The sequence below is a fragment of the Moschus berezovskii genome, chromosome 1 (assembly GCF_049115385.1).
Source record: "Moschus berezovskii isolate FMDL1 chromosome 1, NW_MosBer_1.0, whole genome shotgun sequence".
Lineage (NCBI taxonomy): Eukaryota > Metazoa > Chordata > Mammalia > Artiodactyla > Moschidae > Moschus > Moschus berezovskii.
The window spans coordinates 73,883,886-73,909,445 of record NC_142460.1 but is presented as its reverse complement, the minus strand read 5'-3'; the positions used below and the strand labels follow the sequence as shown (position 1 = coordinate 73,909,445).

The window sequence follows — 25,560 nt, the reverse complement described above, 5'->3', positions numbered from 1 at the left end:
CTTTATTTCTTTTCATTCTTTTTTCTATATTCTGTTTTATGGCAGTGATTTCCACCATTCTTTCTTCCAGGTCACTTATCCATTCTTCTGCCGCAGTTATTCTGCTGTTGGTTCCTTCTAGTGTATTGTTCACCTCTGTTCATTTGTTCTTTAGTTCTTCTAGGGCTTTGGTAAACATTTCTTGCATCTTCATTCTTTTTCTGAGCTCTTCTTAGATCATCTTCTCTATCATTACTCTGAATTCATTTTCTGGAAAGTTGCCTATCTTTACTTCACTTAGTTGTTTTTCTGGGGTTTTATCTTGTCCCTTCATCTGGAACATAACCTTCTGCCTTTCCATTTTGATTAACTTTCTGTTATGTGGATTTCATCCTGGTAGATGCAGGATTGTAGTTCTTCTTGCTTTTTCTGCTTGCCCACTGGTGGATGAGGCTAAGAGGCTTGTGTGAGCTTCCTGATGGGAGGGACTGGCAGTGGGAAAAATTGGGCCTTGCTCTGGTGGACAGGGCCCAGGTCAGTAGAACTTTGATCTGATTGTCTGCTGATGGGTAGGACTGCATTCCCTCTCTGTTAATTGTTTGGCCTGAGGCAACCCAGGCCTGGAGTCTGTAGGCTCTATGTTAGGGTTAATGGAGATTTCCAAGAGGACTCACCCAAGGGACATCTCCACGACTGCTGCTGCCAGTCCCCCTGTCCCCACAGTGAGCCACTGCTGACATATGCCTCCAAGAAGACTCTCCAACACTAGCAGATAGGTCTATTTCAGTCTCCAAGGGGTTACTGCTCCTTTCCCCGGGGTCCTGGTCTGCATAGGATTTTGTTTCTGTTTTCCAACAGTGGAGTCTCTATTTCCTCTGCTCCTGTGAAAGTCCTATAATCAAATAGTGCTAGTCCTCAGATTCCCTGGGGATTCCTAATCCCTTTGCTGCATGCCCAGCCTGGGAAGCCTGCCTTGGGGCTCAGAACTTTCACAGAAGTAGAACAACTTTGGTATTATTGTTCTCCAGTTTGTGCGTTACACACCCAGCAGTTATAGGATCTTATTTTATCATTATTACACCCCTCCTACCAGCTCGTTGTGGCTTCTCGTTTGTCTTTGGACGTGGGGTATCTTTTTCTGGTGGGTTCTAGCATTCTGTTGATGGTAGTTTAAGAGCTAGCTCTGATTTTGGTGCCCTCACAGGATGAGATAAATGCACATCCTGTTACCCTGGCATCTTGATCCAATATGCTATGTGTCGTTAATCTTGGTGGAGAAATAAGTTTTCAGTACTTACTTTTACTTTCCAACACAAGAGATGACTCTACACATGGACATCACCAGGTGGTCGATACCGAATCAGATTGATTATATTCTTTGTAGCCAAAAATGGAGAAGCTCTATACAGTCAGCAAAAACAAGACCAGGAGCTGACTGTGGCTCAGATCATGAGCTCCTTATTGCCAAATTCAGACTTAAATTGAAGACAGTAGGGAAAACCAGTAGACCATTCAGGTTTGACCTAAATCATATCCCTTATGATTATACAGTGAAAGTGACAGATTCAAAGGATTAGCTCTGATAGAGTGCCTGAATAACTATAGAAAGAGGTCCGTGACATTGTACAGGAGGCAGTGATCAAGACCATCCCCAAGAAAACGAAATGCAAAAACGCAAAATGGTTATCTGGAGAGGCCTTACAAATAGCTGAGGAAAGAAAAGAATCTAAAGGCAAAGGAGAAAAGGAAAGACATACCTGTCTGAAAGCAGAGTTCCAGAGAACAGCAAGGAGAGATGAGAAAGCCTTCTTCAGTGATCAGTTCAAAGAAATAGAGGAAATAGAACCAGAGATCAAATTTCCTACATCTGTTGGATCATCAAAAAAGCAAGAGAGTTCCAGAAAAACGTCTACTTCTGCTTTATTGACTCCGCCAAAGCCTTTGACTGTGTGAATCACAACAAACTGGAAAATTCCTAAAGAGATGGGATATCCCACCTTAACCTGTATGCAGGTCAAGAAGCAACAGTGAGAACTGGACATTGACCAACACACTGGTTCCAAATTGTCAAAGAAGTACATCAAGGCTGTATATTGTTACCCTGCTTATTTACATGCACAGTTCAGTTCCGTTCAGTCGCTCAGTCGTGTCCGACTCTCCGTGACCCCATGAATCACAGCACGCCAGGCCTCCCTGTCCATCACCAACTCCCAGAGTTCACTCAAACTCATGTCCACAGAGTCGGTGATGCCATCCAGCCATCTCATTCTCCGTCGTCCCCTTCTCCTCCCGCCCCCAACCTTTCCCAGCATCAGAGTCTTTTCCAGTGAGTCAACTCGTCGCATGAGGTGGCCAAAGTACTGGAGTTTCAGCTTTAGCATCAGTCCTTCCAGTGAACACCCAGGATCGACCTTCCTTAGAACGGACTGGTTGGATTGGATCTCCTTGCGGTACAAGGGACTCTCAAGAGTCTTCTCCAACACCACAGTTCAAAAGCATCAATTCTTTGGCGATCAGCTTTCTTCACAGTCACATCATGCGAAATACTGGGCTGGATGAAGCGCAAGCTGGAATCAAGGTTGCTGGGAGAAATATCAATCACCTCAGATATGCAGATAACACCACCCTTATGGAAGAAAGGGAAGAAGAACTAAAGAGCCTCCTGATGAAAGTGAAAGAGGAAAGTGAAAAAGTTGGCTTAAAACTCAACATTCAGGAAACTAACATCATGGCCTCTGGTCCCGTCCCTTCATGGCAGATAGACAGGGAAGCAATGGAAACAGTGAGAGACTTTATTTTGGGGGGCTCCAAAATCACTGCAGATGGTGACTGCAGTCATACAATTGAAAGATACTTGCTCCTTGGAAGAAAAGCTATGACCAACCTAGTCAGCATATTAAAAAGCAGAGGTATTACTTTTCCGACAAAAGTCCATCTTGTCATAGTCAAAGCTATGGTTTTTCCAGTAGGCAAGTATGGATGTGAAGGTTGGAATATAAAGAAAGCTGTGTGCCTAAGAATTGATGCTTTTGACCTATGGTGTTGGAGAAGACTCTTGAGAGTCCCTTGGACTGCAAGGAGATCCAGCCAGTCAATCCTAAAGGAAATCAGCCCTGAATATTCATTGGGAGGACTGATGCTGAAGCCAAAGCTCCGATACTTTGGCCACCAGATGTGAAGAACTTACTCATTAGAAAGACCCTGATGCTGGGAAAGATTGAAGGCGGGAAAAGAAGGGGTCAGCAGAGGATGAGATGGTTGAATGACATCACTGACTCGGTGGACATGAGTTTGAGCAAGCTCCAGGAGTTGGTGATGGACAGGGAAGCTTGGCCTGCTGCAGTCCATGGGGTCACAAAGAGTCAGACATGACTGAGTGACTGAACTGAACCAAACTCTGCTTATAAGTTAAATAATCAGAAGCAGATATTTTTCTGGAAAGTCTTTGCTTTCTCCATTCTCCATTATTCAGCAAATGTTGGCAATTTCATCTCATTCCTATGCCTCTTTGAAATCTAGCATATTCGTCTGTAAGTTTTTGATTGACATATTGCTAAAGCCTAGGTTGAAATATTTTGTGCATTATCTTTCTAGCATGTGAAGTGAGTGCAGTTCTATGGTAGTTTGATCATGTACATGTGAAATGAGCATAGTTTTACAGTAGTTGTATGGCACTGCCCTTCTTAGGGATTGGGATGAAAACTGACCTTTTCCAGTCCTGTGTCCATTGCTGAGTTTTCCAAATTTTTTGACGTGTGGAGTGCAGCACTTTAACAGCATCATGTTTTAGGATTTTAAGTTTCTAACAGGCATTCTATCACCTCCACCAGCTTTGTTAATAGTAATGCTTTCTAAGATTCACTTCACTTCATACTCAGGATTTGTGGCTCCAGGTGAGTGACCACACCATCCGTGGTTACCTGGATCATTAAGACCTTTTTTGTATAGTTCTGTGTATTTTTACCATCACTTCTTAGTATCTTCTGCTTTTGTTAGTTCCTTACCTTTTCTGTCCTGTATTGCTCCATCCTTGTGTGATTTGTTGTCTTGATCTCTCTAGTTTTCTTGAAGAGATCTCTAGTCTTACCCATTCTATTGTTTTCCCCTCTTTCTTTTCTTTGTTCACTTAATAAGAACTTCTTATTTCTCCCTGATATTCTCCGGAACTCTGCATTCAAAGATATACTCTGTTGGGTATATTTTCCCCTTTCTTCCTTGCTTTCACTTCTCTTCTTTCCTCAGCTATTTGTAAAGCCTCCTCAACCACTTTGATTTTTTTCTTTTCTTTTTCTTTGGGGTGGTTTTGGTCACTGCCTCCTGCACAGTGTCACAAATTTCCATCCATAGTTCTTCAGGCACTCCGTATATCAGATCTAATCCCTTGAATCTATTTATCACCTCTGCTGTACAAACATAAGGGATTTGATTTAGGTCATACGTGAACGGCCTAGTGGTTTTTTCTACTTTCTTCTATTTAAGTCTGACTTTTGCAGTAAGGAGCTCATGATCTGAACCATAGTCAGCTCCAGGTCTTGTTTTTGCTGACTGTGTAGAGCTCCTCCATATTTGGCTGCAAAGAACAGCCAGAGTCATCTCTTATAATGTTGGAAAAGGGTGTTTGCTATGACCAGCATATTTTCTTGGCAAAAGTCTGTTAGCCTTTGTTCTGCTTCATTTTGAACTCCAAAGCCATACTTGCCTATTATTCTGGGTATGTCTTGACTTTCTACTTTGCATTCCAATCTCCTATGATGAATAAGGCATCTTTTTTGGTGTTCCAGAAGGTGTTGTAGGTCTTCATAGAGCAGGTCAACTTCTTCAGCATCAGTGGTTGGGGCATAGACTTGGATTATTGTAATGTTGAATGACTTGCCTTGAAACAAATCTATAACATTCTGTTGTTTTTGAGTTTGTACCCAAGTGTTGCATTTCAAACTCTTGTTGACTATAAGGGCTACTCCATTTCTTCTAAGGAATTAGTGCCCACAGTGGTAGATGTAGTGATCCTCTGTATTAAAGTCACCTATTCCTCTCCATTTTAGTCTACTGATTCCTGAGATGTAGATGTTCAATCTTGCCATCTCCTACTTGACCACACAATATGGTATGTTGACCATGTCCAGTTTACCATGATTCATGAGACACATTCCAGGTTCCCAGACATATCCACAACTAGCCATCGTTTTTGCTTTGGCCCAGCCACTTCCCTCTTTTTGGAGCTAATAGTAATTGCCCTCCTTTCTTCTCCAGTAGCATAATGGATACCTTCTCACCTGGGGGGTTCATCTTTCAGTGTCCTGTCTTTGCCTTTTCACACTGTTCATGGGCCTCAAGGCAAGAATACTGGAGTGGTTTGTCATTTCCTCCTCCAGTGGACCACGTCTTCTCAGAACTGTCCATTATGACCTGTCCATCTTGGGTGGCCCTGCATGGCATGAGTCATAGCTTCTTTGAGTTATGCAAGCCCCTTTGTCACAGCAAGACTGTGATCCATGAAGGGATGTTAGATATATGAAGTGAAAAGTAGGATTCATGCAATAAAACATTGCAAAGTCTATGTAATAACAATTATAACAGTCCTGAATAGCTAATATTTAGGTAATAAGCTAAGAAAAATATCTTAACAGGGTAAGTGTTAGTTGCTCAGTCGTGCCTGACTCTTTGCGACCCCGTGGACTGCAGCCCACCAGGCTCCTCTGTCCATGAGATTTTCCAGGCAAGGATACTGGAGTGGGCTGCCATTGCCTTCTCCAGGGGACCTTCCAAACCCAGGGATCGAACCCAGGTCTTCTGCACTGCAGGCAGATTCTTTACCAACTGAGCTACAAGGGAAGTGCCTAACAGGGTTAGGAAAAGTATTAATTTTCTTAATATACACAAAAGCAGAGGGCATTGATAGGCATTTCACTGAAAAACACATAACCAGTTAAAACATGAAAAGACATTCAACCACTCTCATGTGAAAGAAATGCAGTTAAAACAGTGGGAATTTTTTTCCCTTAGATGATTGACAAAAATTGAAGCTTATTTACCATATTGGCAAATGTATGGATAAGGCGTCACTGCTGTTGGGAGTTTAAATTACGGTGACATTTTGGAAGTTGTTTTTAGTAATATTGAACAAAACAGCAAAATATACGTAGTCGTTGACCCAGCCTTTATACTTGATGTATAAGGATGATCTTTGCAATATTGTCTAGTAAGGAAACTAAAAATAATCTTAATGTTCATCCATAGGTTGCTAGTTATATTGCTATGGTACTGCTGTTCAGTTGAAAACAGTGCAGGTATATTAAGAGAGAGAGCTAGCATGAGGGCAAGAGAGAGGGATGAGGAGGGAGGGAGAGAGAGATGCACAATTGACCTTTTAACAGTGCAGGGGTTAAGGACATGGAAAATCCACATGTAACTTAGTGTGCTTGTTCTTGTACTCAGGCACTCAGTCATGTCTTTGAGACCCCACGGATTGTAGCCCACCAGTCTTCTCTGTCCTTTGGATTTTTGAAGAATCCTGGATTGGGTAGGGCTTCCTTATAAGCCGTTCCTCCGTATCCACAGTTCCACATCTGTAGATTCAACCTACCAAGAATCATGTAATAGTATTTACTATAGATTAAAAATATCTCTGTGTTAAATAAACCCACACAGTTCAAACCTATGTTGTTCAAGAGTCAACTGTCTATGTTTTAAATATGGTATGTTAGTAAGTGAAGAAAATAGGTTGGCTAATAGTATGCATGGTTCCATCCCATTCATGTATTAGTACTTAAATGTTCAAGTTTAGAAATAAATGTTTTTGCTTCTTTACATAGAGAGTTTCAGGAAGGATACATGAAACATTTAACAGTGATTATGGGAAGAGGGTTAGGTAAAAAAGAATCAGAACTGGCGTAGAGTGGGGAGGATCCTTAATACTCACATTGTACCTTTTTGCCCTGCTGAAATGTTTTGTTTTTCACTCACATCTCATGTCAAGCTTTTTTTTTTAGACCAGCATATCCAGTGGAAGAATTAGAAGAAGAAACTGTTGCAGAAGATGATGCAGAATTAACATTGAATAAAGTGGATGAAGACTTTGTGGTATGTGTGTTGCTAAACATTTTTGTCCATTTTCACCTTTGGATTCATTTCCCTTCTCTTAATTCCCCTAGATTTCCATTTTCTGGAATATAGTTTATTTCATTGCTTAAAAAAAAAAAAGCTTTTGAATAGAGTGCCAAATATCAGTTATTTAAACCTTTGGTTAAATTAATTCTCATGTTCACTAATGATTATGGTGTGAATTTAGCAGAGGTTCCTCGTATATAGACAGAAAATAGTCGACTGCTAGTTATATAGGTAAACGGTTTGTTAACCATTCATGATCTTAAATAGACCATAAATACTAGAGAATTTAGAAGACAGCAATAGACTTTTGAATTAATAGAGTCTGCTTCATAAGAATACCATTCATTTCTCAGGAACTCCTTTATGCTTCTGAAGTAAAGATGATTACTACCCTACCCTGCAGGAACATTAAAAAATACTTATAAATATCAACATTATTTAAGTTGTTTGGCAACCTCTCAGCATATCCTCATTCTTAAAATTCTATCTATAGTGTGAAATTAAATGATCATGTCTTTATATCAGACTGGACTAGGAGAATGGTAGAGAAAAAGAGTACTTCCTCAGAACCAGAGATGAATTTACACTGGTATTTTAGAAGGTGTTCTGTTCTGTTCAGTTGCTCAGTCGTGTCCGACTCTTTGCGAACCCATGAATCACAGCACGCCAGGCCTCCCTGTCCATCACCAACTCCTGGAGTTCACCCAAACGCACCTCCATCGAGTCGATGATGCCATCCAGCCATCTCATTCTCTGTCATCCCCTTCTCCTCATGCCCCCAATCCCTCCCAGCATCAGAGTCTTTTCCAGTGAGTCAACTCATCACATGAGATGGCCAGAGTATTGGAGCTTCAGCTTTAGCATCAGTCCTTCCAATGAACACCCAGGATTGATCTCCTTTAGAATGGACTGATTGGATCTCCTTGCAGTCCAAGGGACTCTCAAGAGTCTTCTCCAACACCACAGTTCAAAAGCATCAATTCTTTGGTGATCAGGTTTATATGATTTAAAATGAAAATGGTGCAGAAAGAAAATGTTGCAGTATATTTTACTGTCATAGACCAATTACGTTTTTCAGGTGATTTTTTAAAAATCAATAGATGATACGTACATTTTGTATTTTAACTTAAAAGTAATTTATTATGCTACTATAGGCTGCAAAGATATTAATCACTGCATTATTTTATAGTGAATGCTGAAAATAACCATTAAATAAATTAGACATATCCATATAGTAGAATGTCATATAGCCATTAAAAGAAATGTTTATGAAGAAATGTTAGTGACATGGGGATGATAACATACTATATGCACAAACTCAACTATGTAGAAAAACAGTTAACACCAATATGTTAACATTAATTATATGTGGGTAGAAGGAGTATGGATGATTATTTTTCATCTATACTTTCTATCTTTAAAGTTTTTAATGTATTTTATCAATAGTACAAATATTTTAAACCATACATGTAAAAAAGATGACTGCTATTGTAAACAGTGCTCCAGTGAACATTGAGTTACACGTGTCTCTTTCAATTCTGGTTTCCTCAGTGTTTGCCCAGCAGTGGGATTTCTGGGTCATATGGCAGTTCTATTTCCAGTTTTTTAAGGAATCTTCACACTTTTCTCCATAGTGGCTATACTAGTTTGCATTCCCACCAACAGTGCAAGAGTGTTCCCTTTTCTCCACACCCTCTCTAGCACTTATTGTTTGTAGACTTTTGAATAGCATCCATTCTGACCAGCATGAGATGGGTACCTCATTGTGGTTTTCATTTGCATTTCGCTGATTATGAGTGATGTTGAGCATCTTTTCATGTGTTTGTTAGCCATCTGTATGTCTTCTTTGGAGAAATGTCTGTTTAGTTCTTTGGCCCATTTTTTTATTGGGTCGCTTATTTTTCTGGAATTGAGCTGCATGAGCTGCTTGTATATTGTTGAGTTTAATTCTTTTTCAGTTGCTTCATTTGCTGTCATTTTCTTCCATTCTGAAGGCTGTCTTTTCACCTTGCTTATAGTTTCCTTCGTTGTGCAAAAGCTTTTAAGTTTAATTAGGTCCCATTTTTGCTTTTATTTTCATTACTGTGGGAGGTGGGTCATGGAGGATCCTGCTGTGATTCATGTCAGGGAGTGTTTTGCCTATGTTTTCTTCTAGGAGTTTTATAGTTTCTGGCCTTATATTTAGATCTTTAATCCATTTTGGTTTATTTTTGTATATGGTGTTAGAAAATGTTCTAGTTTCATTCTTTTACAGGTGGTTGACCAGTTTTCCTAGCACCACTTGTTAAAGAGATTGACTTTTCTCCATTGTATATTTTTGCCTCCTTTGTCAAATATAAGGTGTCCTTAGGTGTGTGGATCTATCTCTGGGCTTTCTATTTTGTTCCATTCATCTATATTTCTGTCTTTGTGCCAGTACCATACTGCCTTGATGACTATAGCTTTGTAGTATAGCCTGAAGTCGGGCAGGTTGATTCCTCCAGTTCCATTCCTCTTTCTCAAGATTGCTTTGGCTATTTGAGGTTTTTTGTATTTCCATACAAATAGGACATGGAAGCAACATAGATGTCTATTGGCAGATAAATGGATAAGAAAGTTGTGGTACATAAACACAATGGAATATTACTCAGCTATTGGGAAGAATGCATTTGAATCAGTTCTAATGAGGTGGATAAAACTGGAGCCTGTTATACGGAGTGAAGTAAGCCAGAAAGAAAAACACCAACATAGTTTCTTAATGCATATATATGGAATTTAGAAAGATGGTAACAATGACTCTATATGCGAGACAGCAAAAGAGACACAGATATAAAGAAAAGACTTTTTGACTCTATGGGAGAAGACAAGGGTGGGATGATTTGAGAGAATAGCATTGAAGCATGTATATTACCATATGTGAAACAAATGACCAGTCCAGGTTCGATGCATGCAGAAGGCACTCAAAGCTGGTGCACTGGGACAACCCAGAGGGATGGGATGGGAAGGGAGGTGGGAGGGGGGGTTCGGGTTGGGGGACACATGTACACCCATGGCTGATTAATGTCATTGTATGGCAAAAACTACCAAGTATTATATAGTAATTAGCCTCCAGTTAAAATAAATAAGTTGATTTTTTAAAAGATGACTACTATCTATAGAAAGAAAAAGACCATTGTAAAACCAATCAGTTTAAAAGATATCTTTCTTAATGTGATAAATTTCTAAAGTTAAGGTAAAAATGTAGTCATTCATGTGTTTATTGAGCACCTGTTATGTAGCAAGCACTGGGCAAGACCCTGGTGGAGCTGCATATACAAAAACTCAGAGGAAGGAGGGCTCTTTCCATGGTCAAGGAACTTAGAGAAAACCATTTTGGCCAGCTCTCCTGACTGAGGAGGAGAGTGACTTAAGACTTTGTATGTTAGTTGCACAGTCTTGTATGGCTCTTTGCGACCCCATGGACTATAGCCCGTCAGGCTCCTCTGCCCATAGACTTCTCCAGGCAAGAATACTGGAGTGGGTTGCCATTCCCTTCTTCAGGGTTAACTGGGAAGAAAGACCAGGTCCAGATCATTTCGGTCATTTTAGGGAGTTTTAGACTTTATTCTTTGTGTAATAAATCTTTCCGTTCAGGCTCAGAAAATTGTAAGTCCTCATATAGTCCCTGTTGTTCATCTCACTTATTTTACTCAGATATTTCCTCATCTTGTTTCTTAGTTACTGTTTATTATTAGTGGTAAATAATTTATCTACAGATACCTGGTCCTAATGCATCAATATTTAGCTTCAAAGACCTATAACTCAAAACAGCTAGTCAGGGCAAAAAAGGACAAAAACCAACTAATCAGAAGGAAAACTCCATGAGGGCATAAACCAGTTTTGCACATTTTATGTCCCCAGTTTATTATGCAATGCCTGGTGCATAGTAGCTGTTCATTAAATATTTGACAAAAAATCGTCTGTCAGCACATTGCTTGTAACTTTTAGAAAATAGAGGTTGTTGTTGTGTTGTTTTTTTTCTGAGAACCATTTAAAGTTCAAAGCAGCATTGCTATTTGTATAGAGAAACAAACTAGAAAGCATCCTCTTCACACATTTCTTGCTAACTGTGAAGTAAAGACCTTCTGCTGTCATAAGACCAAGCTGAAGCCTTCCTCAAAGGGTTGTGTCTGAGTCTCTTAGTTCCCTTATATCATGTCTCTTGAATTTTTCTCTTTTCCTTCTGCCTTGGTGTTATTATTTTATTCTAAGGCAGCCTCTTACCTCTCCCATTGCTCTTAGTAAGGAGAGCTGGGTGAGTGCCGAAAGCCTCTGGATGGTGGGATATTACTTCATTTTATTGCCAGAGATTGTGGGATGGCTCACAGATGGCAGAGATCGTTTCTGACAAAGTAAAGTTCTGTGATCAGCACGAAACTCAAAAGCTTCCATTTTAGACTGGTCGTTATCAAGTTAGGACACATTGATAACTGGAAAGTGAGAGAGAGGGATGGGGGAAGGAGGGAGGGAGGGCGTCCGAGAGGGAAGAACTCCTGGGATCACGACACAGGATATTCTCAAAGAATATTCTCACAGAATGTCCTCACAGTATATAATCATATCCTTAGTAATTGGCAGCAAGAGAATTAAGACACATATTAGGCAAAGAAATGACAGGAAATTGTTGCGTACCTTTTAAATTACTGAGATTAAAATCTTCTTAATTTAAAACTATTTTTTGAGTTTGTTTGTATTCAAATTCATTTTGAATGCTTTCTTAATAATTTTTAATAACTTAAATTCTTTTTCTAGGACCTACTCTTAAAGCTTTTTGCCTAATAGTGTTCAGTCGACCACAGTTCAACAAGTACTTATTGATCACCTATGTAAACAGTACTGATTAGGTTATTATAAAAGCATTATAAACTTGTCTCTTCTCCCATCGGCACTGAGTCATTGGCATCTCTATCATTTGCTCTGGTTAAGTACACCATCATTAGTGCAAACATGGGATAGACTGAACTGTTTCTCAAAGATGTGCATCTGCATATATGCTTAGGATTTAAGATGTAAACACATCAGTTTTGTTTACACATCTAGGCCCCACTGCCTCCATCCCTAAAAAAGTGAACATTATTTGATTGTACGTTATCTGCGTTTATATTGTTTCATATTTTACTATAATCTTTCCAGTTTCTTAAAGATTAACATAGTTCTAATGCTCAGCTTAGTGGCCCCACTCCTAGGAATTTCTTTGTAGATCTGGAATGGTTAGATTACATTGTCACAAGCTCCCAGGTGATACTAATACTGCTGATCTAAGAACCACATTTTAAGAAACACTGTCTTACATACTTCTTAGTGCTTAAAGATAACGGTTATCTTTGAAATCTATGACTGCAGCTTCTGTGCAGCTCTACATGTGAAAGTGTCCACCAAACAACTCCCACTCACTTTTTTTGTTTTTCTTTACAAGACTTTAGAACCAAGCTCCATTGGCCTCATTATCTTGTCTTTAAGCTTTGGATATTCTTGTTAAAATTGCTTCACCTACTTTGTCACTTGTCACCACAAAGACATTTTAACATTTTGTCCTACCTGCTTATACAGCCTGCTCATACTCTGTATTTACTGTGTACTGGGGAGGAGATTGCTTGTCAAAGGGTCACTTCTGACCCTATCCCCCTCATCAGTTGGGCTCAGAATCAGGACCAGCTTGGAATCTACCTGAATTATCCTTTTATTAGATAGTTAATATCTAAGATACAAGGTTAATATCTTACATCCTTATATAGAATTAATATTTAATATCTTTAAACTTAAGCATATAGGCGATGAGATGTCAAAAATATACATTACTGTGATTGGTCCCTGGAGTAGGTGAGAGTATTCCATATCTATCAACCTCTCATTTTTGTCCATTTTAGTCATCTTACTCAAAATTTCCATTAACTGTTGCTTATTCTATTCTTATGTTTATTTATCCCTAGTTTCACAGCTCTTTTTTTTCTTAAGTGATTGTAAGAAAAACAAATCCTATTTTTAAATGGCATCATCAAAACCTCAAAAAACAGATAACATAATGCCCTACTTTATGCACACTACTAGGCTTTTAAATGTGCTTTCTTTGTTAGTCTTCCTGTCAAGCTTAACATAAGTGTTTGGAATTGACACATACACATTGCTATATTTAAAATAATAACCAACAAAGACCTAATGTAAAAAAAATCTGGAAATATATTTTTAAATTACAACTTTTATAATTATTAACTTTTAAACTCTTTTATTTTCCTAAGGAAGAGGAGACAGACAATGAAGAAAACTTTATTGATCTCAACGTTTTGAAGGCCCAGACCTATCGCTTGGTAAGTTACATGGGATACATGCAGGACCAACAAGCAGTCAGTACATGTATTCTGCTGGGAATGGAAGCAAGTAAAAATCATTGTTGGCCATTGTTCTGTGTGTCATTTGAAGAGTAGCTCTTGAAATTATTTTCCTATACATAAAATGTTATAGCAAATATAAAACTCAGAGGGGCAGGTGGAAGAGCCTCTGGTCTATGTCATGAAATATCAACTCAATGTCAACTTCAAGTTATTTTCCGTTATAATGGCCTGTAATGGTCTTCATTATAGGAAAATACTTAAATTGTAGGTAATTCTTTGAAATAAAATGGATTATATTAAGACTGGTATATGAATAGATGGTCAGTTGCTTCCAGTCAGTTTTTGCTTTATTTTAATTAGGAAATAAGCCCAGTCTATAAAAGAAAACCCACTCAATGAAATAATTTCAGAGTACACTTGGGAGTTTTGTATTTTCCTATATGTATATTTCAATAAAGTGATACTTATTGCATGCCACAGAAGTACATATGAAACAAAATCTTATTTGTCCTTTATTTAATTTTTCTTATCTTAATTCTGCAAACAAATTTGGATCTGGTTTTGGGTACATATCATGAAGAATTCCTTGGCCACCTCACCCCAAGGTGGTCTCTTCACTTATCATTCACTGCCATAGTATTGCTAGCATTTGTAACTATTATTAACAATATGTGTCTGTTTTCTGCCCAACTTGAGGTGTATGTAATATAATGTGGCTAACTTGCCTGACTGTGTGAGTTGTCTTTGAGACTTTTCAGTACTTACTAGGTGTAAGACTTTGAGTAGGTTTCCAATCTTCTTGTGCCATATCTTCATCATCCATAAAATCAGAATAAAACTATTACCTTTAACAAAGATTTTTTAAAGATTAAAAGAGTTACTGCACATAAAGCATTTATACAATGTCTGTCTCGCACATAGAAAGTACTTGCAAGTTACTGGCGAAAACCACAACCACACTTCCCCCCACATTCCTTCTCTTAAATCTGACTTGTATAAGCTCCTTGGTAACAGAAGTAACTATCATTTTTTATATTCTTCATAGTGTAACACAGAAGGTACTGACTAAATTCTCTTAAATGAACAAGTAAATTTTTTGTTGCTTAATTGAAAATTATTTCAAAATAATATGTTAACATTTAAATATAGCCAAGCTTCAGTTACAACAATATACTTGCCAATCACTATAGTTTTCAGGGTACTTTAAAACACATCCTTTCCTGGCCTTTTAAGGTATTTGAGAAGATGTTACCTCCATTTTACAGGTACAAAAACTGAAATTTCTAACCTTGAGACAGTTTAATCTTTTAAAAAGCAAATGAATTGCAGTGCCTTAATTTTAGCTCAGTTTCTTCAAACTCCCAAGTCTGTTGCTTTTTTTCCTTTACCTTATAACAAAGAGTTCAATGGCGTAGATTACTAACTTAAGGAAGGTTGCTTTGGTGCTTGGTGTTCTTGCAATGAAGATGTGATGACAGAGTTCTAAAGTGTGAAGAAAAAAACAAAAGTAGAGTTGCATACACAGTTATTCTTATAAAGAAGTTGTTATTTGTACTATTCATTCTTATATTGATGGTGTAAATAGAAGCTTGTGCAGGTCACCTGTGATTCCCTCTAGACTATTAGTTTGAGTATTGGGAAGGAGCAAAGTAATTTAACTTGACTCTACCATGACTCTAAGTCCCTATTGGTCCTAATTTCAGTTTTTCACCTCCATTAAACTGTGTAAGGATGGGTTTTTGCTCTACCAGTGACTTTATAAATGATCTAAGTATTAGATCCTTTGGTCGATAGTTATTCATATATAACCTATACTTTTTTGAGCTAAGACTGTATGGTTGCGTTTTCACAAGAGGAAAAAGTCTGAACACCAGGTGTTTGTGGATAGTCAGCCATGAAGTACTAATGAGGCAGAAAACCCTTTCATATTTTAAAAAATCTGGCAAGTTTATGATGTTGCCCACTAAAGCCATCTGCCTGAGACAGCTGTATCTGACTAGAGCTTGCAATGGCTCAGGCTGCTCTTTGCCTAAGACAGAGCAACACAGATTTAGTTAGTAACACAGGTTTAAGATTTTATGTTTCATGAAGCAGGTGGGCTCACAATGCAAAAGAAATATTATATCACTCAAGTTGATGTGATGAATTCATCGCTGGAACAAGAATGGTGGATTCTATCTAGGAAATTGATTTCCTAAATGTGTATGTGACTGTGCCAGCCCTGCGGCATGTGGCTTACAGCAGTCCTCTCTACCTGTAGTTTTGAAACATTAGATGCTTCTCCAGTCATTCTCTGTCTCCTCCCCCAGCTTTATGGTTCTTCACAGGCTCTGCCATCATACTCATCTGATTTGTTTATTGTCTGTCTCAACCAGTAGAACGCAAACTCCTCTAGAGCAGAAACGTTTTAAACTGCTTTTTCACCTCCCTGTGCCTGTTGTGAAGAACATGCTCGATATTGAATAATATTGAATGAAAACAAGTGTGAATGGATGATATTTTATATTTATAATTTTATGAGAAAGTATAGTTTAATCTTCATAGAGAAGAGACTCTCTCAGCAATGGTTGGGTTCTCTTTTATGTACCATGTAGGATCGTGCAGGGAGAAATCTACTTACATTCCTTTCTTTCATTTAATAAAGCATAGTCTAGACCCTGAGGAGTTTGCTCTTAAGGATGGTGGTAACTCAAGAAGCTGGGCTACATGAGCATTTTCCTGAGACTTGTGGTAGAACAAGAGAGAAGGCAAATGAAACAGAGATACATTGTAGATCGTGTTCTCTGGAAGTAGACACTAAGACAGTTTGGGATGCAAGATGTTCATGGTGAAAAGACGGTGAGAAAGCGGTATTGGGCTGAGGGGGGATGGAACTGTGAGTCAGGCCTGATAAAGCCTTGGCCAGCCTGCTGAGAAGCTGTGGAGAAGTGCTGCCTGCTGGGCTTGGTCTCTGGAGGCATTCTGCCCTGGGAAGGAGGCAACCCCCAGGATCGGTAGCTCTGCACATAGGACAGAGCCTGAAGGAGGTGACAGAAGGAAAGCCACTTGCTGCCCAGCTGAGCGCAAGTCAAAGAAATCCAAGAGGTCCAGCGTCCTTACTCCCACTAAATAGCTGAAGCCTATAACTGCTAATTTGAAGAAGTTGTAAAGAGATTCTGCGTGCCCATTGACTAAACTTTGCAATGTCTGCTTAATCAGAGCATGATGTGGCAGCAGCATTTCATAAACACTGAAACCAGGGTTCTAAGAAAATGGTGCTTCCTATCAATCATGAATGCTTGCGGTGATGGCGTTGGCTTGTGTGGAAGCAGGTGTTTTTCAGAATAGTTATCTACTTTGAGGTTTAAAAAATATACTTTGAAGCCATTTTTGCTTTGATTTCCTCCTCCAGTCTCTTAACGCATTATGGTTTTACCAATAACACAGGTATACCTCATCTTGTGATACTTCACTTTATTGTGCTTTGCAAACACTGCATTTTGCAGATACTGCTTTTTTTTTTTTTCTTTTTTTAACAAATCAAAGATTTGCGGCAACCCTGCATCAAGCAAGTCTGCTGGTGTTATTTTTCCAACAGTATTTTCTCACTTGGTCTCTGTGTCATATTTTGATAATTCTAGAAATGTTTCAAACTTTTCCATAATTATTATATTTGTTATGGCAATTTGTGATCAGTGATCTTTTTTTATCAATGATCTTGATGTTACCACTATAACTTGCTAAAGGCTCAGATGACAGCATTTTTATTGATAAAATCTTTTTAAATTAAAGCATGTACATTATTTTTGAGACATAATGCTGTTGCACACTTAACAGACTACAGTGTATTGTAAACGTATCTCTTATGTGCACTGGGAAACCGAAACAGTTGTGTGATTCACTTTATTGTGGTATTCACTTTATTGAAGTGGTCTGAAGCCAAACCTGCAACATCGCTGAGGTTTGTGCCCATACTGTGTAAGAAAACAATTCCTACAACTAGTGAGGGATTGTTTTGTTTTTCCAGAGTTTGATTTGCAGGCTACTTGTTAAAATTTTGATTTTTTTCTTAGAAAGAAAAAAAATGCTAGCCCCCAGAGTTCCACATTCTCTTAGACCCTCTGGTTTCCAAATGTTTTCCAAGTCTGAAATTGAGTAAAAGCATCTGTGAGAGTGGCCACGGGGTGGGGGACACTAGTGTGGAATGAAGCTCTGACAGTTGGGCAGAATCTGTGAGGGTTAGTGATGGGGTAGAATGTTCAAAGATGTGAGGAGTGGGAGCAGTGAAGGAAGCAAGGTGTTCGGCAGGTGTTCTGGTTATTACCGTTTGAAATTTGAGCATGCTGATTAGAAAGTGCCTGCAATGTTCATGGTAACTAGGCTGTAATTATGAGTGGTCTCTGAAAAACCTCTCCGTTCTGAAGCTCAACAGAATCCCAGCACTAGTGATCTGGCAGCATAATGCAGATGTCTCATTCTTCTCCCCCAGCAAAAAAAAAAAAAAATAGGAGGGAAGCTGCACACTCTCTGAATTCTATTTTTAAATGCCCATCATTTCATTTCAAAACATTTTTTTCAAATATGCCATAGACACCATTCTTCCTTGAGATGCTAAATTTAAGGTTTTAGAAACCAAATCCTAAGTTATACAGCACAAACCCAACTCTCTGAAAAGGTTTAAACACAATGGTTTTTAATTACTTAGCAAAAAATTCATTGTAGCAGGAACGAGAGAATTTTTAGCTTAAAAGGCAAAAGCTGTAAGGAAGTAAAACTCTGGGCTTAGGATAAAAATCATTTCAGTTGTAGTTTAGGGTGTCATTGTGGCAAGTCTGCAATATTGTAATCAAAAAGGGGAAGTAGATGGATCTACTTTGATTAATAGCTTAAATACTTTACATTTTCTTCACTTTACGTATGGTTTACACTTTACTGTTCAACAGAGTGTCTTTCTGAGTAATACGAGGGAAAATATACCATGCTACAACACGACATGCCCCATAGTTTACCCCTGGTTCTGATTCCTGCTTCAGGAAAATGTTCTTTCTTCTCCTTTCCTAAAACAATGGGGTGTGAGTTCTCCTCTCTGTGCTGTGACTGTGCTTCTTCACAGAAGAAACAATTAAAACGCCACATGTTTTGAGTGTGATGGAATGCGTTATGGCTGAGCAAATGCTTTTATTTCTCTGGTAACTAACCCATACCACCCCAGCAGTTTCACATCTGGAGGTGAATAGGAAATGTAGGTTAGAGAAAAAAGCTGCACCCCTCACTGCTCAGAGGAGACTCAAATGGCAGCTCTTGCTGGGTGTAAAAGAGAGTTTTACTTGATCTTTAGCGTCGCTTTTGAATCCACACTTAAAATAGGAAAGATCCTCATCTTCATCCTGGTTTTATTGTGAGGAAGCAAGGACTTTTCAAGGTCTTTTACAACTCTGAGTCCATACCTTTAAGGCCAGTGCTACAGTGTAAAAGCAGCCTTCGATATAAAATCCTGACCACATGGCCATGACTTATCCTCTCTCTAACTCATCTTTCTTGTCTATAGGTGGGGACACAATTCAACCCAGGGTTGTTTTAAGATTTACAGAACTTGGGGAGCACACCTAGCATGGTGCTGGCAGAGAGTATATGTTTGATGAATTTCTTATTTTGTATAATTTTTACCTCTCCTCGAGATTGGAATTAGTTATAAACATTCTTAGGTGTTATGGGAGAATAGAAAAAAGCCCCAGTATCACAATACAAAATTCTAAACCGCCATGAATATTTTTGAGTAAGAAAATTACGTAGCATGTAAGTTATAAGGAAGATTGCATTTTTATGTAAATTAGGAAGCTCTGGTGATAGCATGGCTTTAATTTCATTATCTGTCGCTGGATTATTATTGAAGGCCCATTGGACTCAGTCTGCTGTCACATAGGATCTCCCCTATAGAGATGACTAAGGGAAATCTAATGAAAAGTATTGTAGTTTTAGGATCTTTTCTAGGAATCATTTGAAAGCTGTCATTTTATCAGTGGGTGGATTTTACTTCCTTAATCAACACTGAAAAGTGAAAGAAAGTGAAGTCACTCAGACATGTCCAGCTCTTTGCGACCCCATAGGCTGTAGCCTACCAGGCTTCTCTGTACATGGGATTTTCCAGGCAATAGTACTTGAGTGGATTGCCATTTCCTTCTCCAGGGGATCTTCCCAACCCAGGGCTCGAACCCGGGCCTCCCTCATTGTAGACAGACGCTTTACCATCTGAGCCACCAGGGAAGTCCTAATCAACACTAATGGCATGCTATTTATTATAAAATTCAGTACACTAGATTGTGCGCTCTTCTATAAACCTATATTCTTAAAAACCCTCACCTGCACCCGTCTGCCCCTCACAGTGTTAGAGCTTTGAATATCTGACAACTGATTCATTTTCATCCAGGACATGTAGGTAGTTACTAAGACCTGTCAATGGTGCCTTTGAAATTCCTCTCATATTCACCTTCCCCAACTCCACCCTTTGCTGAAATATTTTTCCTCTTATTCCTCAATCTTTTTTTTCCTCATGTTGTGGGATCATAGTTCCCTGATCAGGGATTGAACCTGGGCCCTCGACAGTGAAAGCATGGATTCCTAACCACTGGACCACTAGAGAATTTCCTCTTACTCTTTGATGTTACTTCCCCAAACATGACTTTTGCCAGATCATTCTGAATCCAATAACATTTATTGGCTTTTCATTGCCTACAGCTGAGTTTAGACAGATTACAAAGCAATACATTTTTTGGTCTGGCTTTCAAAACCCTTAGCAACTTGACAACTGTCCATATAGCCAACTTTATTTTCTTTTGCTGGGATAACTTTTCCAGGTAGACTCATGAGGTTTCAAGGTAACCTCTTGAGTATATCTGCTCTCATCTCATCCTCTTTTGTCTCTTACCTAAAATGCCTTCCTATCATCTCTCTACCTGACCCTTCAATGTTTAAGGTTCAGCTCAAATCCTGCCTCTTTAGTGATACCTTTCTTTATCACCCCAGCTCCATTTAATCCTATGATTCACAAATCTACAACCCATAAATTTTCATAAAACTAAAATATTCTTTTATGAGGATTTTTATCATTTTATTCACTATCCCTGGAGTAGAACAGTACCTGGTATTTAGTAGGTACTAAACTAAGATTTGTTAGGTTAAATTATTTTACATTGTTTGTAACTTTTCTTTGTTCTCTGGCTTAGAGGACAAAATTGAAAGTCCTCAGCCTGGCCTCTGAGGTCTTCACGATATATTCAATTTTCTTTTGCTTCCCAATATTTAGCTTTTTGATCTCCTAGTCTCTCATCTCATGTGATCTTCACAAGCTATGTTCATTCCATATTTCATATTTGGTTTATGATGTTTTCCTGCCTATGTAAACGCTTGACTTGCCTCTTCTACCTGTTTACATCCCAAACTTCCTTGTAAAGTTAAACTTAAGTTTCACCATTGCCATTAAGATGCGCTTCTCTCTCTTATTCAGACTCCCAAAGCATTTATCACCGCTGTACCAGCTAGTTTTTGGAACTTAATCAAGCTTACATTTTTACTTGTTTTTACTGAAAAAACTTTATTCTTTTCAAAGGTAAAATATATTCCTTGTTTATTTTAAATGAAAGCCCAAAAGAATACAAAGAAAAAATTAAAAATTTCTTCAAATCTCAGCACCTAGATATAAACATTGTATCCCTTTACACATAATTGCCCTAAGGTCAAGTGAGACGCTGACATTTAGTGAATCTGGATGAAGGGTATATGTGAATTTTTAATGCTATTTGTGTAATTTTTTTATAAGTCTGAAAAAAATTATACTGATGCAAAAATAGATTACTGAAGTAGTACAGAGTTAAAAAAATAATCCACATATATGGTTATATTAGTATATGAAGAAATGCAAATTAATCAGAGATTCAATTAAATGGTGATGAGGTAACAAGCTGTTCATTTGGAGAAAAAAGATGGATTCCTCCCTCATATCTTACATCCAAGTAAACCTTATATGGATCAACAAATTAAAAACTGATGAGGCCCAAGGATATGAGTGGCAAGTGTAATATTCATGGGTTGAAATAGGTATGCTAAAGCATGGCGAGAAAACTAAAAACCGTAAGGGAAGAGTACTGATAAATCTGAATGCATAAAACTTAAAACCTTACTTACGGAGGGATGGGGAATACCATAAAGTTAAAAGACAAGTAAGAAACTGGACAAATATAGTTGTAACTTATATGACAAAGGATTGATAGCCATAAAGTAAGGTGCTTCAGAGCTTGTGCTCTAGGGTGACCTTGCCTGGGCCCTGCCACTTACTAATGATGTGACACTGGGAAAATTGCATAACTGCTCTCTACCTCATTTTTCTTATTTGAAAAAATGGGAATAAGGCTCCTTTGATTCATGGTCTTATTACTGGGCATTTAATCTGTGTGTAAAAGCATCTAATACCATGCTTGGCATATAATAATTGTAATGGTAATTATAACTACTAACATATATTGGAGACTTATTATGTATCAAGTATTATGAAAGCCTTTCAAATACATCATTTAATTTAATCCCATAATAACCCTATCAATGTGGAGAGGGTACAATTATTACTTCCATTTTACAGATGGGGACCCTGAGATTTAGTGATTAGCAGCTAGTAAGTGATGAAAGTGGAATCTGACCAGAGGTGGGATGCCTGACTCATTGTCTTAACATTTACATCACACTGTGGTGATTCTTAAGACAACTTAGTTCCCTGAGTCCTGGGAATATTTAATTTTGACAATTAATTGGATTTTAATATTCCTCTCAGTAGGTATGAGTTGAGCTCTTCACTAGATACCCTTAGGAGAAACCCTGTTTAATCCGTAGTAATACTATATATACTCTATTAGCCTTTTGGCCATCTAGCCTATCTTGAGTGCTGGTATATTATCCATGTGGTTGCAATCTCAAAAGAAACCTTAAAGAAATTCCTGCCATAAAAAGTTAGACTTGTTTTGCATACTCTGCAACACCAAGTATAATGTCTACATTATTTCCTCCAGACATACTTCCTGTGTTACTTTCTTTGGTTTTAGTTTGAGAAAATAAAAAGTCTATAGAAATGATTTTATCTTAGCACTTAGTGTACCAGTGTAGCTAAAGTATTTAAAGTAGCAAAGGTAGTTTGATGTGTTAAATAGAAATAATATTGGAGATTAAATTCTCATTCAAAAACAATTTCAGATCTTTTATTGGAAAATTTAATTTGCTTTGTGTTGATTTGTGGAGCTTTTTACCCTTTCTGGTATGTGGGAACAAAATTTGTTCAAGTCTTGGTTCACATTATAACTCAATAAAATTTATTTTGATAGTCTTAAAATTGAACTTAAGAAAACTTCTGCAAACTTCATCTATTTCAAGACAGAGGCTACCATCTATCTATTTCTTTTAATAGATTAGCCAGGGTTTAATTTGGTTATTCAGAGCAAATTTGAAGGTACTTTTTGTATGGTATTAAACATTTTTCTTCACAGTAATATAGTGTTAAATCATGTAAAACCTAATTTGGAAAGAAAATAATGAATTAGACTCACATTATGTGCTTCTTTAATCATGAAGAAGAATTGACTTGTAGCGACACGAATGGTTTTAACTCTGCCTTAAATATAATTTGTTAAAATCATTAGATTTTGAGGAAATACTCTGATTGAAATATCAATAACTTATTTACCCCTTTCTGTAGCTTTATTGATAGACGGGAAAGAGGGACACTAGATACCCTTAGGAGAAACCCTGTTTAATCCGTAGTAATACTATATATACTCTATTAGCCTTTTGGCCATCTAGCCTATCTTGGAAATGCGGCAAATGAGGCAGAATTCAAAAAAGGCCCCTGAACAACCAAAATAAGAATAAACACTTTCATTTAAAATTTTTCTGTGAAAAGTCCTAACCTCACTGCCCTCCATCCCTGAATGCTCACTTTTTTCTCTTGTATTCTTGTGTTCAGTCGCTCAGTCATGTCCGATTCTGCAACCCCATGGACTGTAGCCCGCCAGGCTCTTCTGTCCGTGGGATTTCCCAGGCAAGAATACTGGAGTGGGTTGCCATTTCCTTCTCCAGGGGATCTTCCTGACCCAGGGATCAAACCCGCATCTCTTGAGTCTCCTGCATTGGCAGGTGGATTCTTTACCACTGCACCACCTGGGAAGTCCAACTTTGCCTAAATTTTAACAAAGTTGGTTATTAGGTTTCTAAATCAACAGCAGCTTAGGAGAAGGAAGAGGTGCTACAGACAAGCAGGAAGACAGCCACAGGTGATCACTAGCATCTTGATAATAAACACAGCTCTAGGAACAATTTAAAAGCAGACATTAGAAAGCAAAACTTATAGTTATCTGGGATCGTTTAGTGTGGTATCAGTCATATCCAGGTTTGTCCACTTCTAAGGCATCATTGTATTACAGCGTAGTACAATAAGAGACGTCAAAAAAATTAAGTTATAGCCAGTAAATGTCAGCATTCCCCATATCCGAAATCCATTCTGACGGTGGTGTCTGACCTTCCTGAGAGGCAGGGATTTGGACTTGGTAGTTGTAGGCTTAAGCACCTCCCCTTGCTCTTGTTTCACTACTAGTTATATGTTCAGTTCAGTTCAGTCTCTCACTCATGTCCGACTCCTTGCGACCCCATGAATCACAGCACCCCAGGCCTCCCTGTCCGTCACCAACTCCCGGAGTTCACTCAAACTCATGTCTATCGAGTCGGTGATGCCATCCAGCCATCTCATTCTCTGTCATCCCCTTCTCCTCCCGCCCCCAATCCTTCCCAGCATCAGAGTCTTTTCCAGGGAGTTAACTCTTCGCATTAGGTGGCCAAAATATTGGAGCTTCAGCTTTAGCATCAGTCCTTCCAATGAATACCCAGAACTGATCTCCTTTAGAATGGACTGGTTGGATCTCCTTACAGTCCAAGGGACTCTCAAGAGTCTTCTCCAGCACCACAGTTCAAAAGCATCAATTCTTCGGCGATCAGCTTTCTTCACAGTCCAACTCTCACATCCATACATGACCACGGGAAAAACCATAGCCTTGACTAGACAGACCTTTGTTGGCAAAGTAATGTCTCTGCTTTTTAATATACTATCTAGGTTGGTCATAGCTTCCCTTCCAAGGAGTAAGAGTCTTTTAGGTATATGTTGGGATCTTCTAAATCTCCCTTCATCTCCCATTTTCACCCGGAAGTCCATGAGTCCAGTTTCTGCCCAGGCCTTCATGATCCAGGTCGTAAGAAAAAGAAACGGCTCCAGTCTGAACTTGTTATCTCTCTGTGATGTCTGACTTGAGGTATCTGTTATCGGAAATGTCTTCTCATGGGTGCCTGAGCCTTGAACTTCACTCTCGGGTCTACCCATGCAATGGCTTTATTTACCCTCATGTGATCTCCCGTTCTGATATGCAGGGCCTTTCCTTATTACCTCTCTATCATCATAAGACCAAAACCACATCTAATTGTGTATATTTATGTGTAAGCTGATCGCCAAAGAATTGATGCTTTTGAACTGTGGTGCTGGAGAAGACTCTTGAGAGTCCCTTGGACTGCAAGGAGATCCAACCAGTCCATTCTAGAGGAGATCAATCCTGGGTGTTCATTGGAAGGACTGATGCTAAAGCTGAAACTCCAATACTTTGGCCACCTCATGCGACGAGTTGACTCACTGGAAGAGACTCTGATGCTGGGAGGGATTGGGGGCGGGAGGAGAAGGGGACGACAGAGAATGAGATGGCTGGATGGCATCACCGACTCGATGGAAATGAGTTTGAGTGAACTCCGGGTGTTAGTGATGGACAGGGAGGCCTGGCATGCTGTGATTCATGGGGTTACAAAGAGTTGGACATGACTGAGCGACTGAACTGAACTGATGTGTGTGCATGTGTGTGTACATAAATGCACACACAGAGAACATAGTATTTCTTCAGATGCTAAACTATCCCATTCATATTTCCTGGGAAAAGGGGAGACTACTTTCTGAAATAGGATTCTGAGCAGGCTAGTACCATAGCATGTTTGATCCTTGAACTGACCTTGGGTAATATGCATCAAGGTTACATTATGGGATGGCTTAGACTGTTATCCACATTTCTTCCTTTGGCAG

At 38.7% G+C, this 25,560-nt stretch overlaps 1 protein-coding gene across 1 annotated transcript in view; it reads left to right on the top strand.

Annotated features, from left to right (window-relative positions):
• The window catches only part of IFT57 (intraflagellar transport 57), a 74,216-nt gene that overhangs the window by 9,747 nt on the left and 38,909 nt on the right, over positions 1 to 25,560 (top strand). The window contains exons 4-5 of the mRNA XM_055419439.2: positions 6,969 to 7,059; positions 13,341 to 13,409. Of these exons, the coding sequence (XP_055275414.2) occupies positions 6,969 to 7,059; positions 13,341 to 13,409 (160 nt within the window). The remainder of the gene's footprint in view (positions 1 to 6,968; positions 7,060 to 13,340; positions 13,410 to 25,560) is intronic.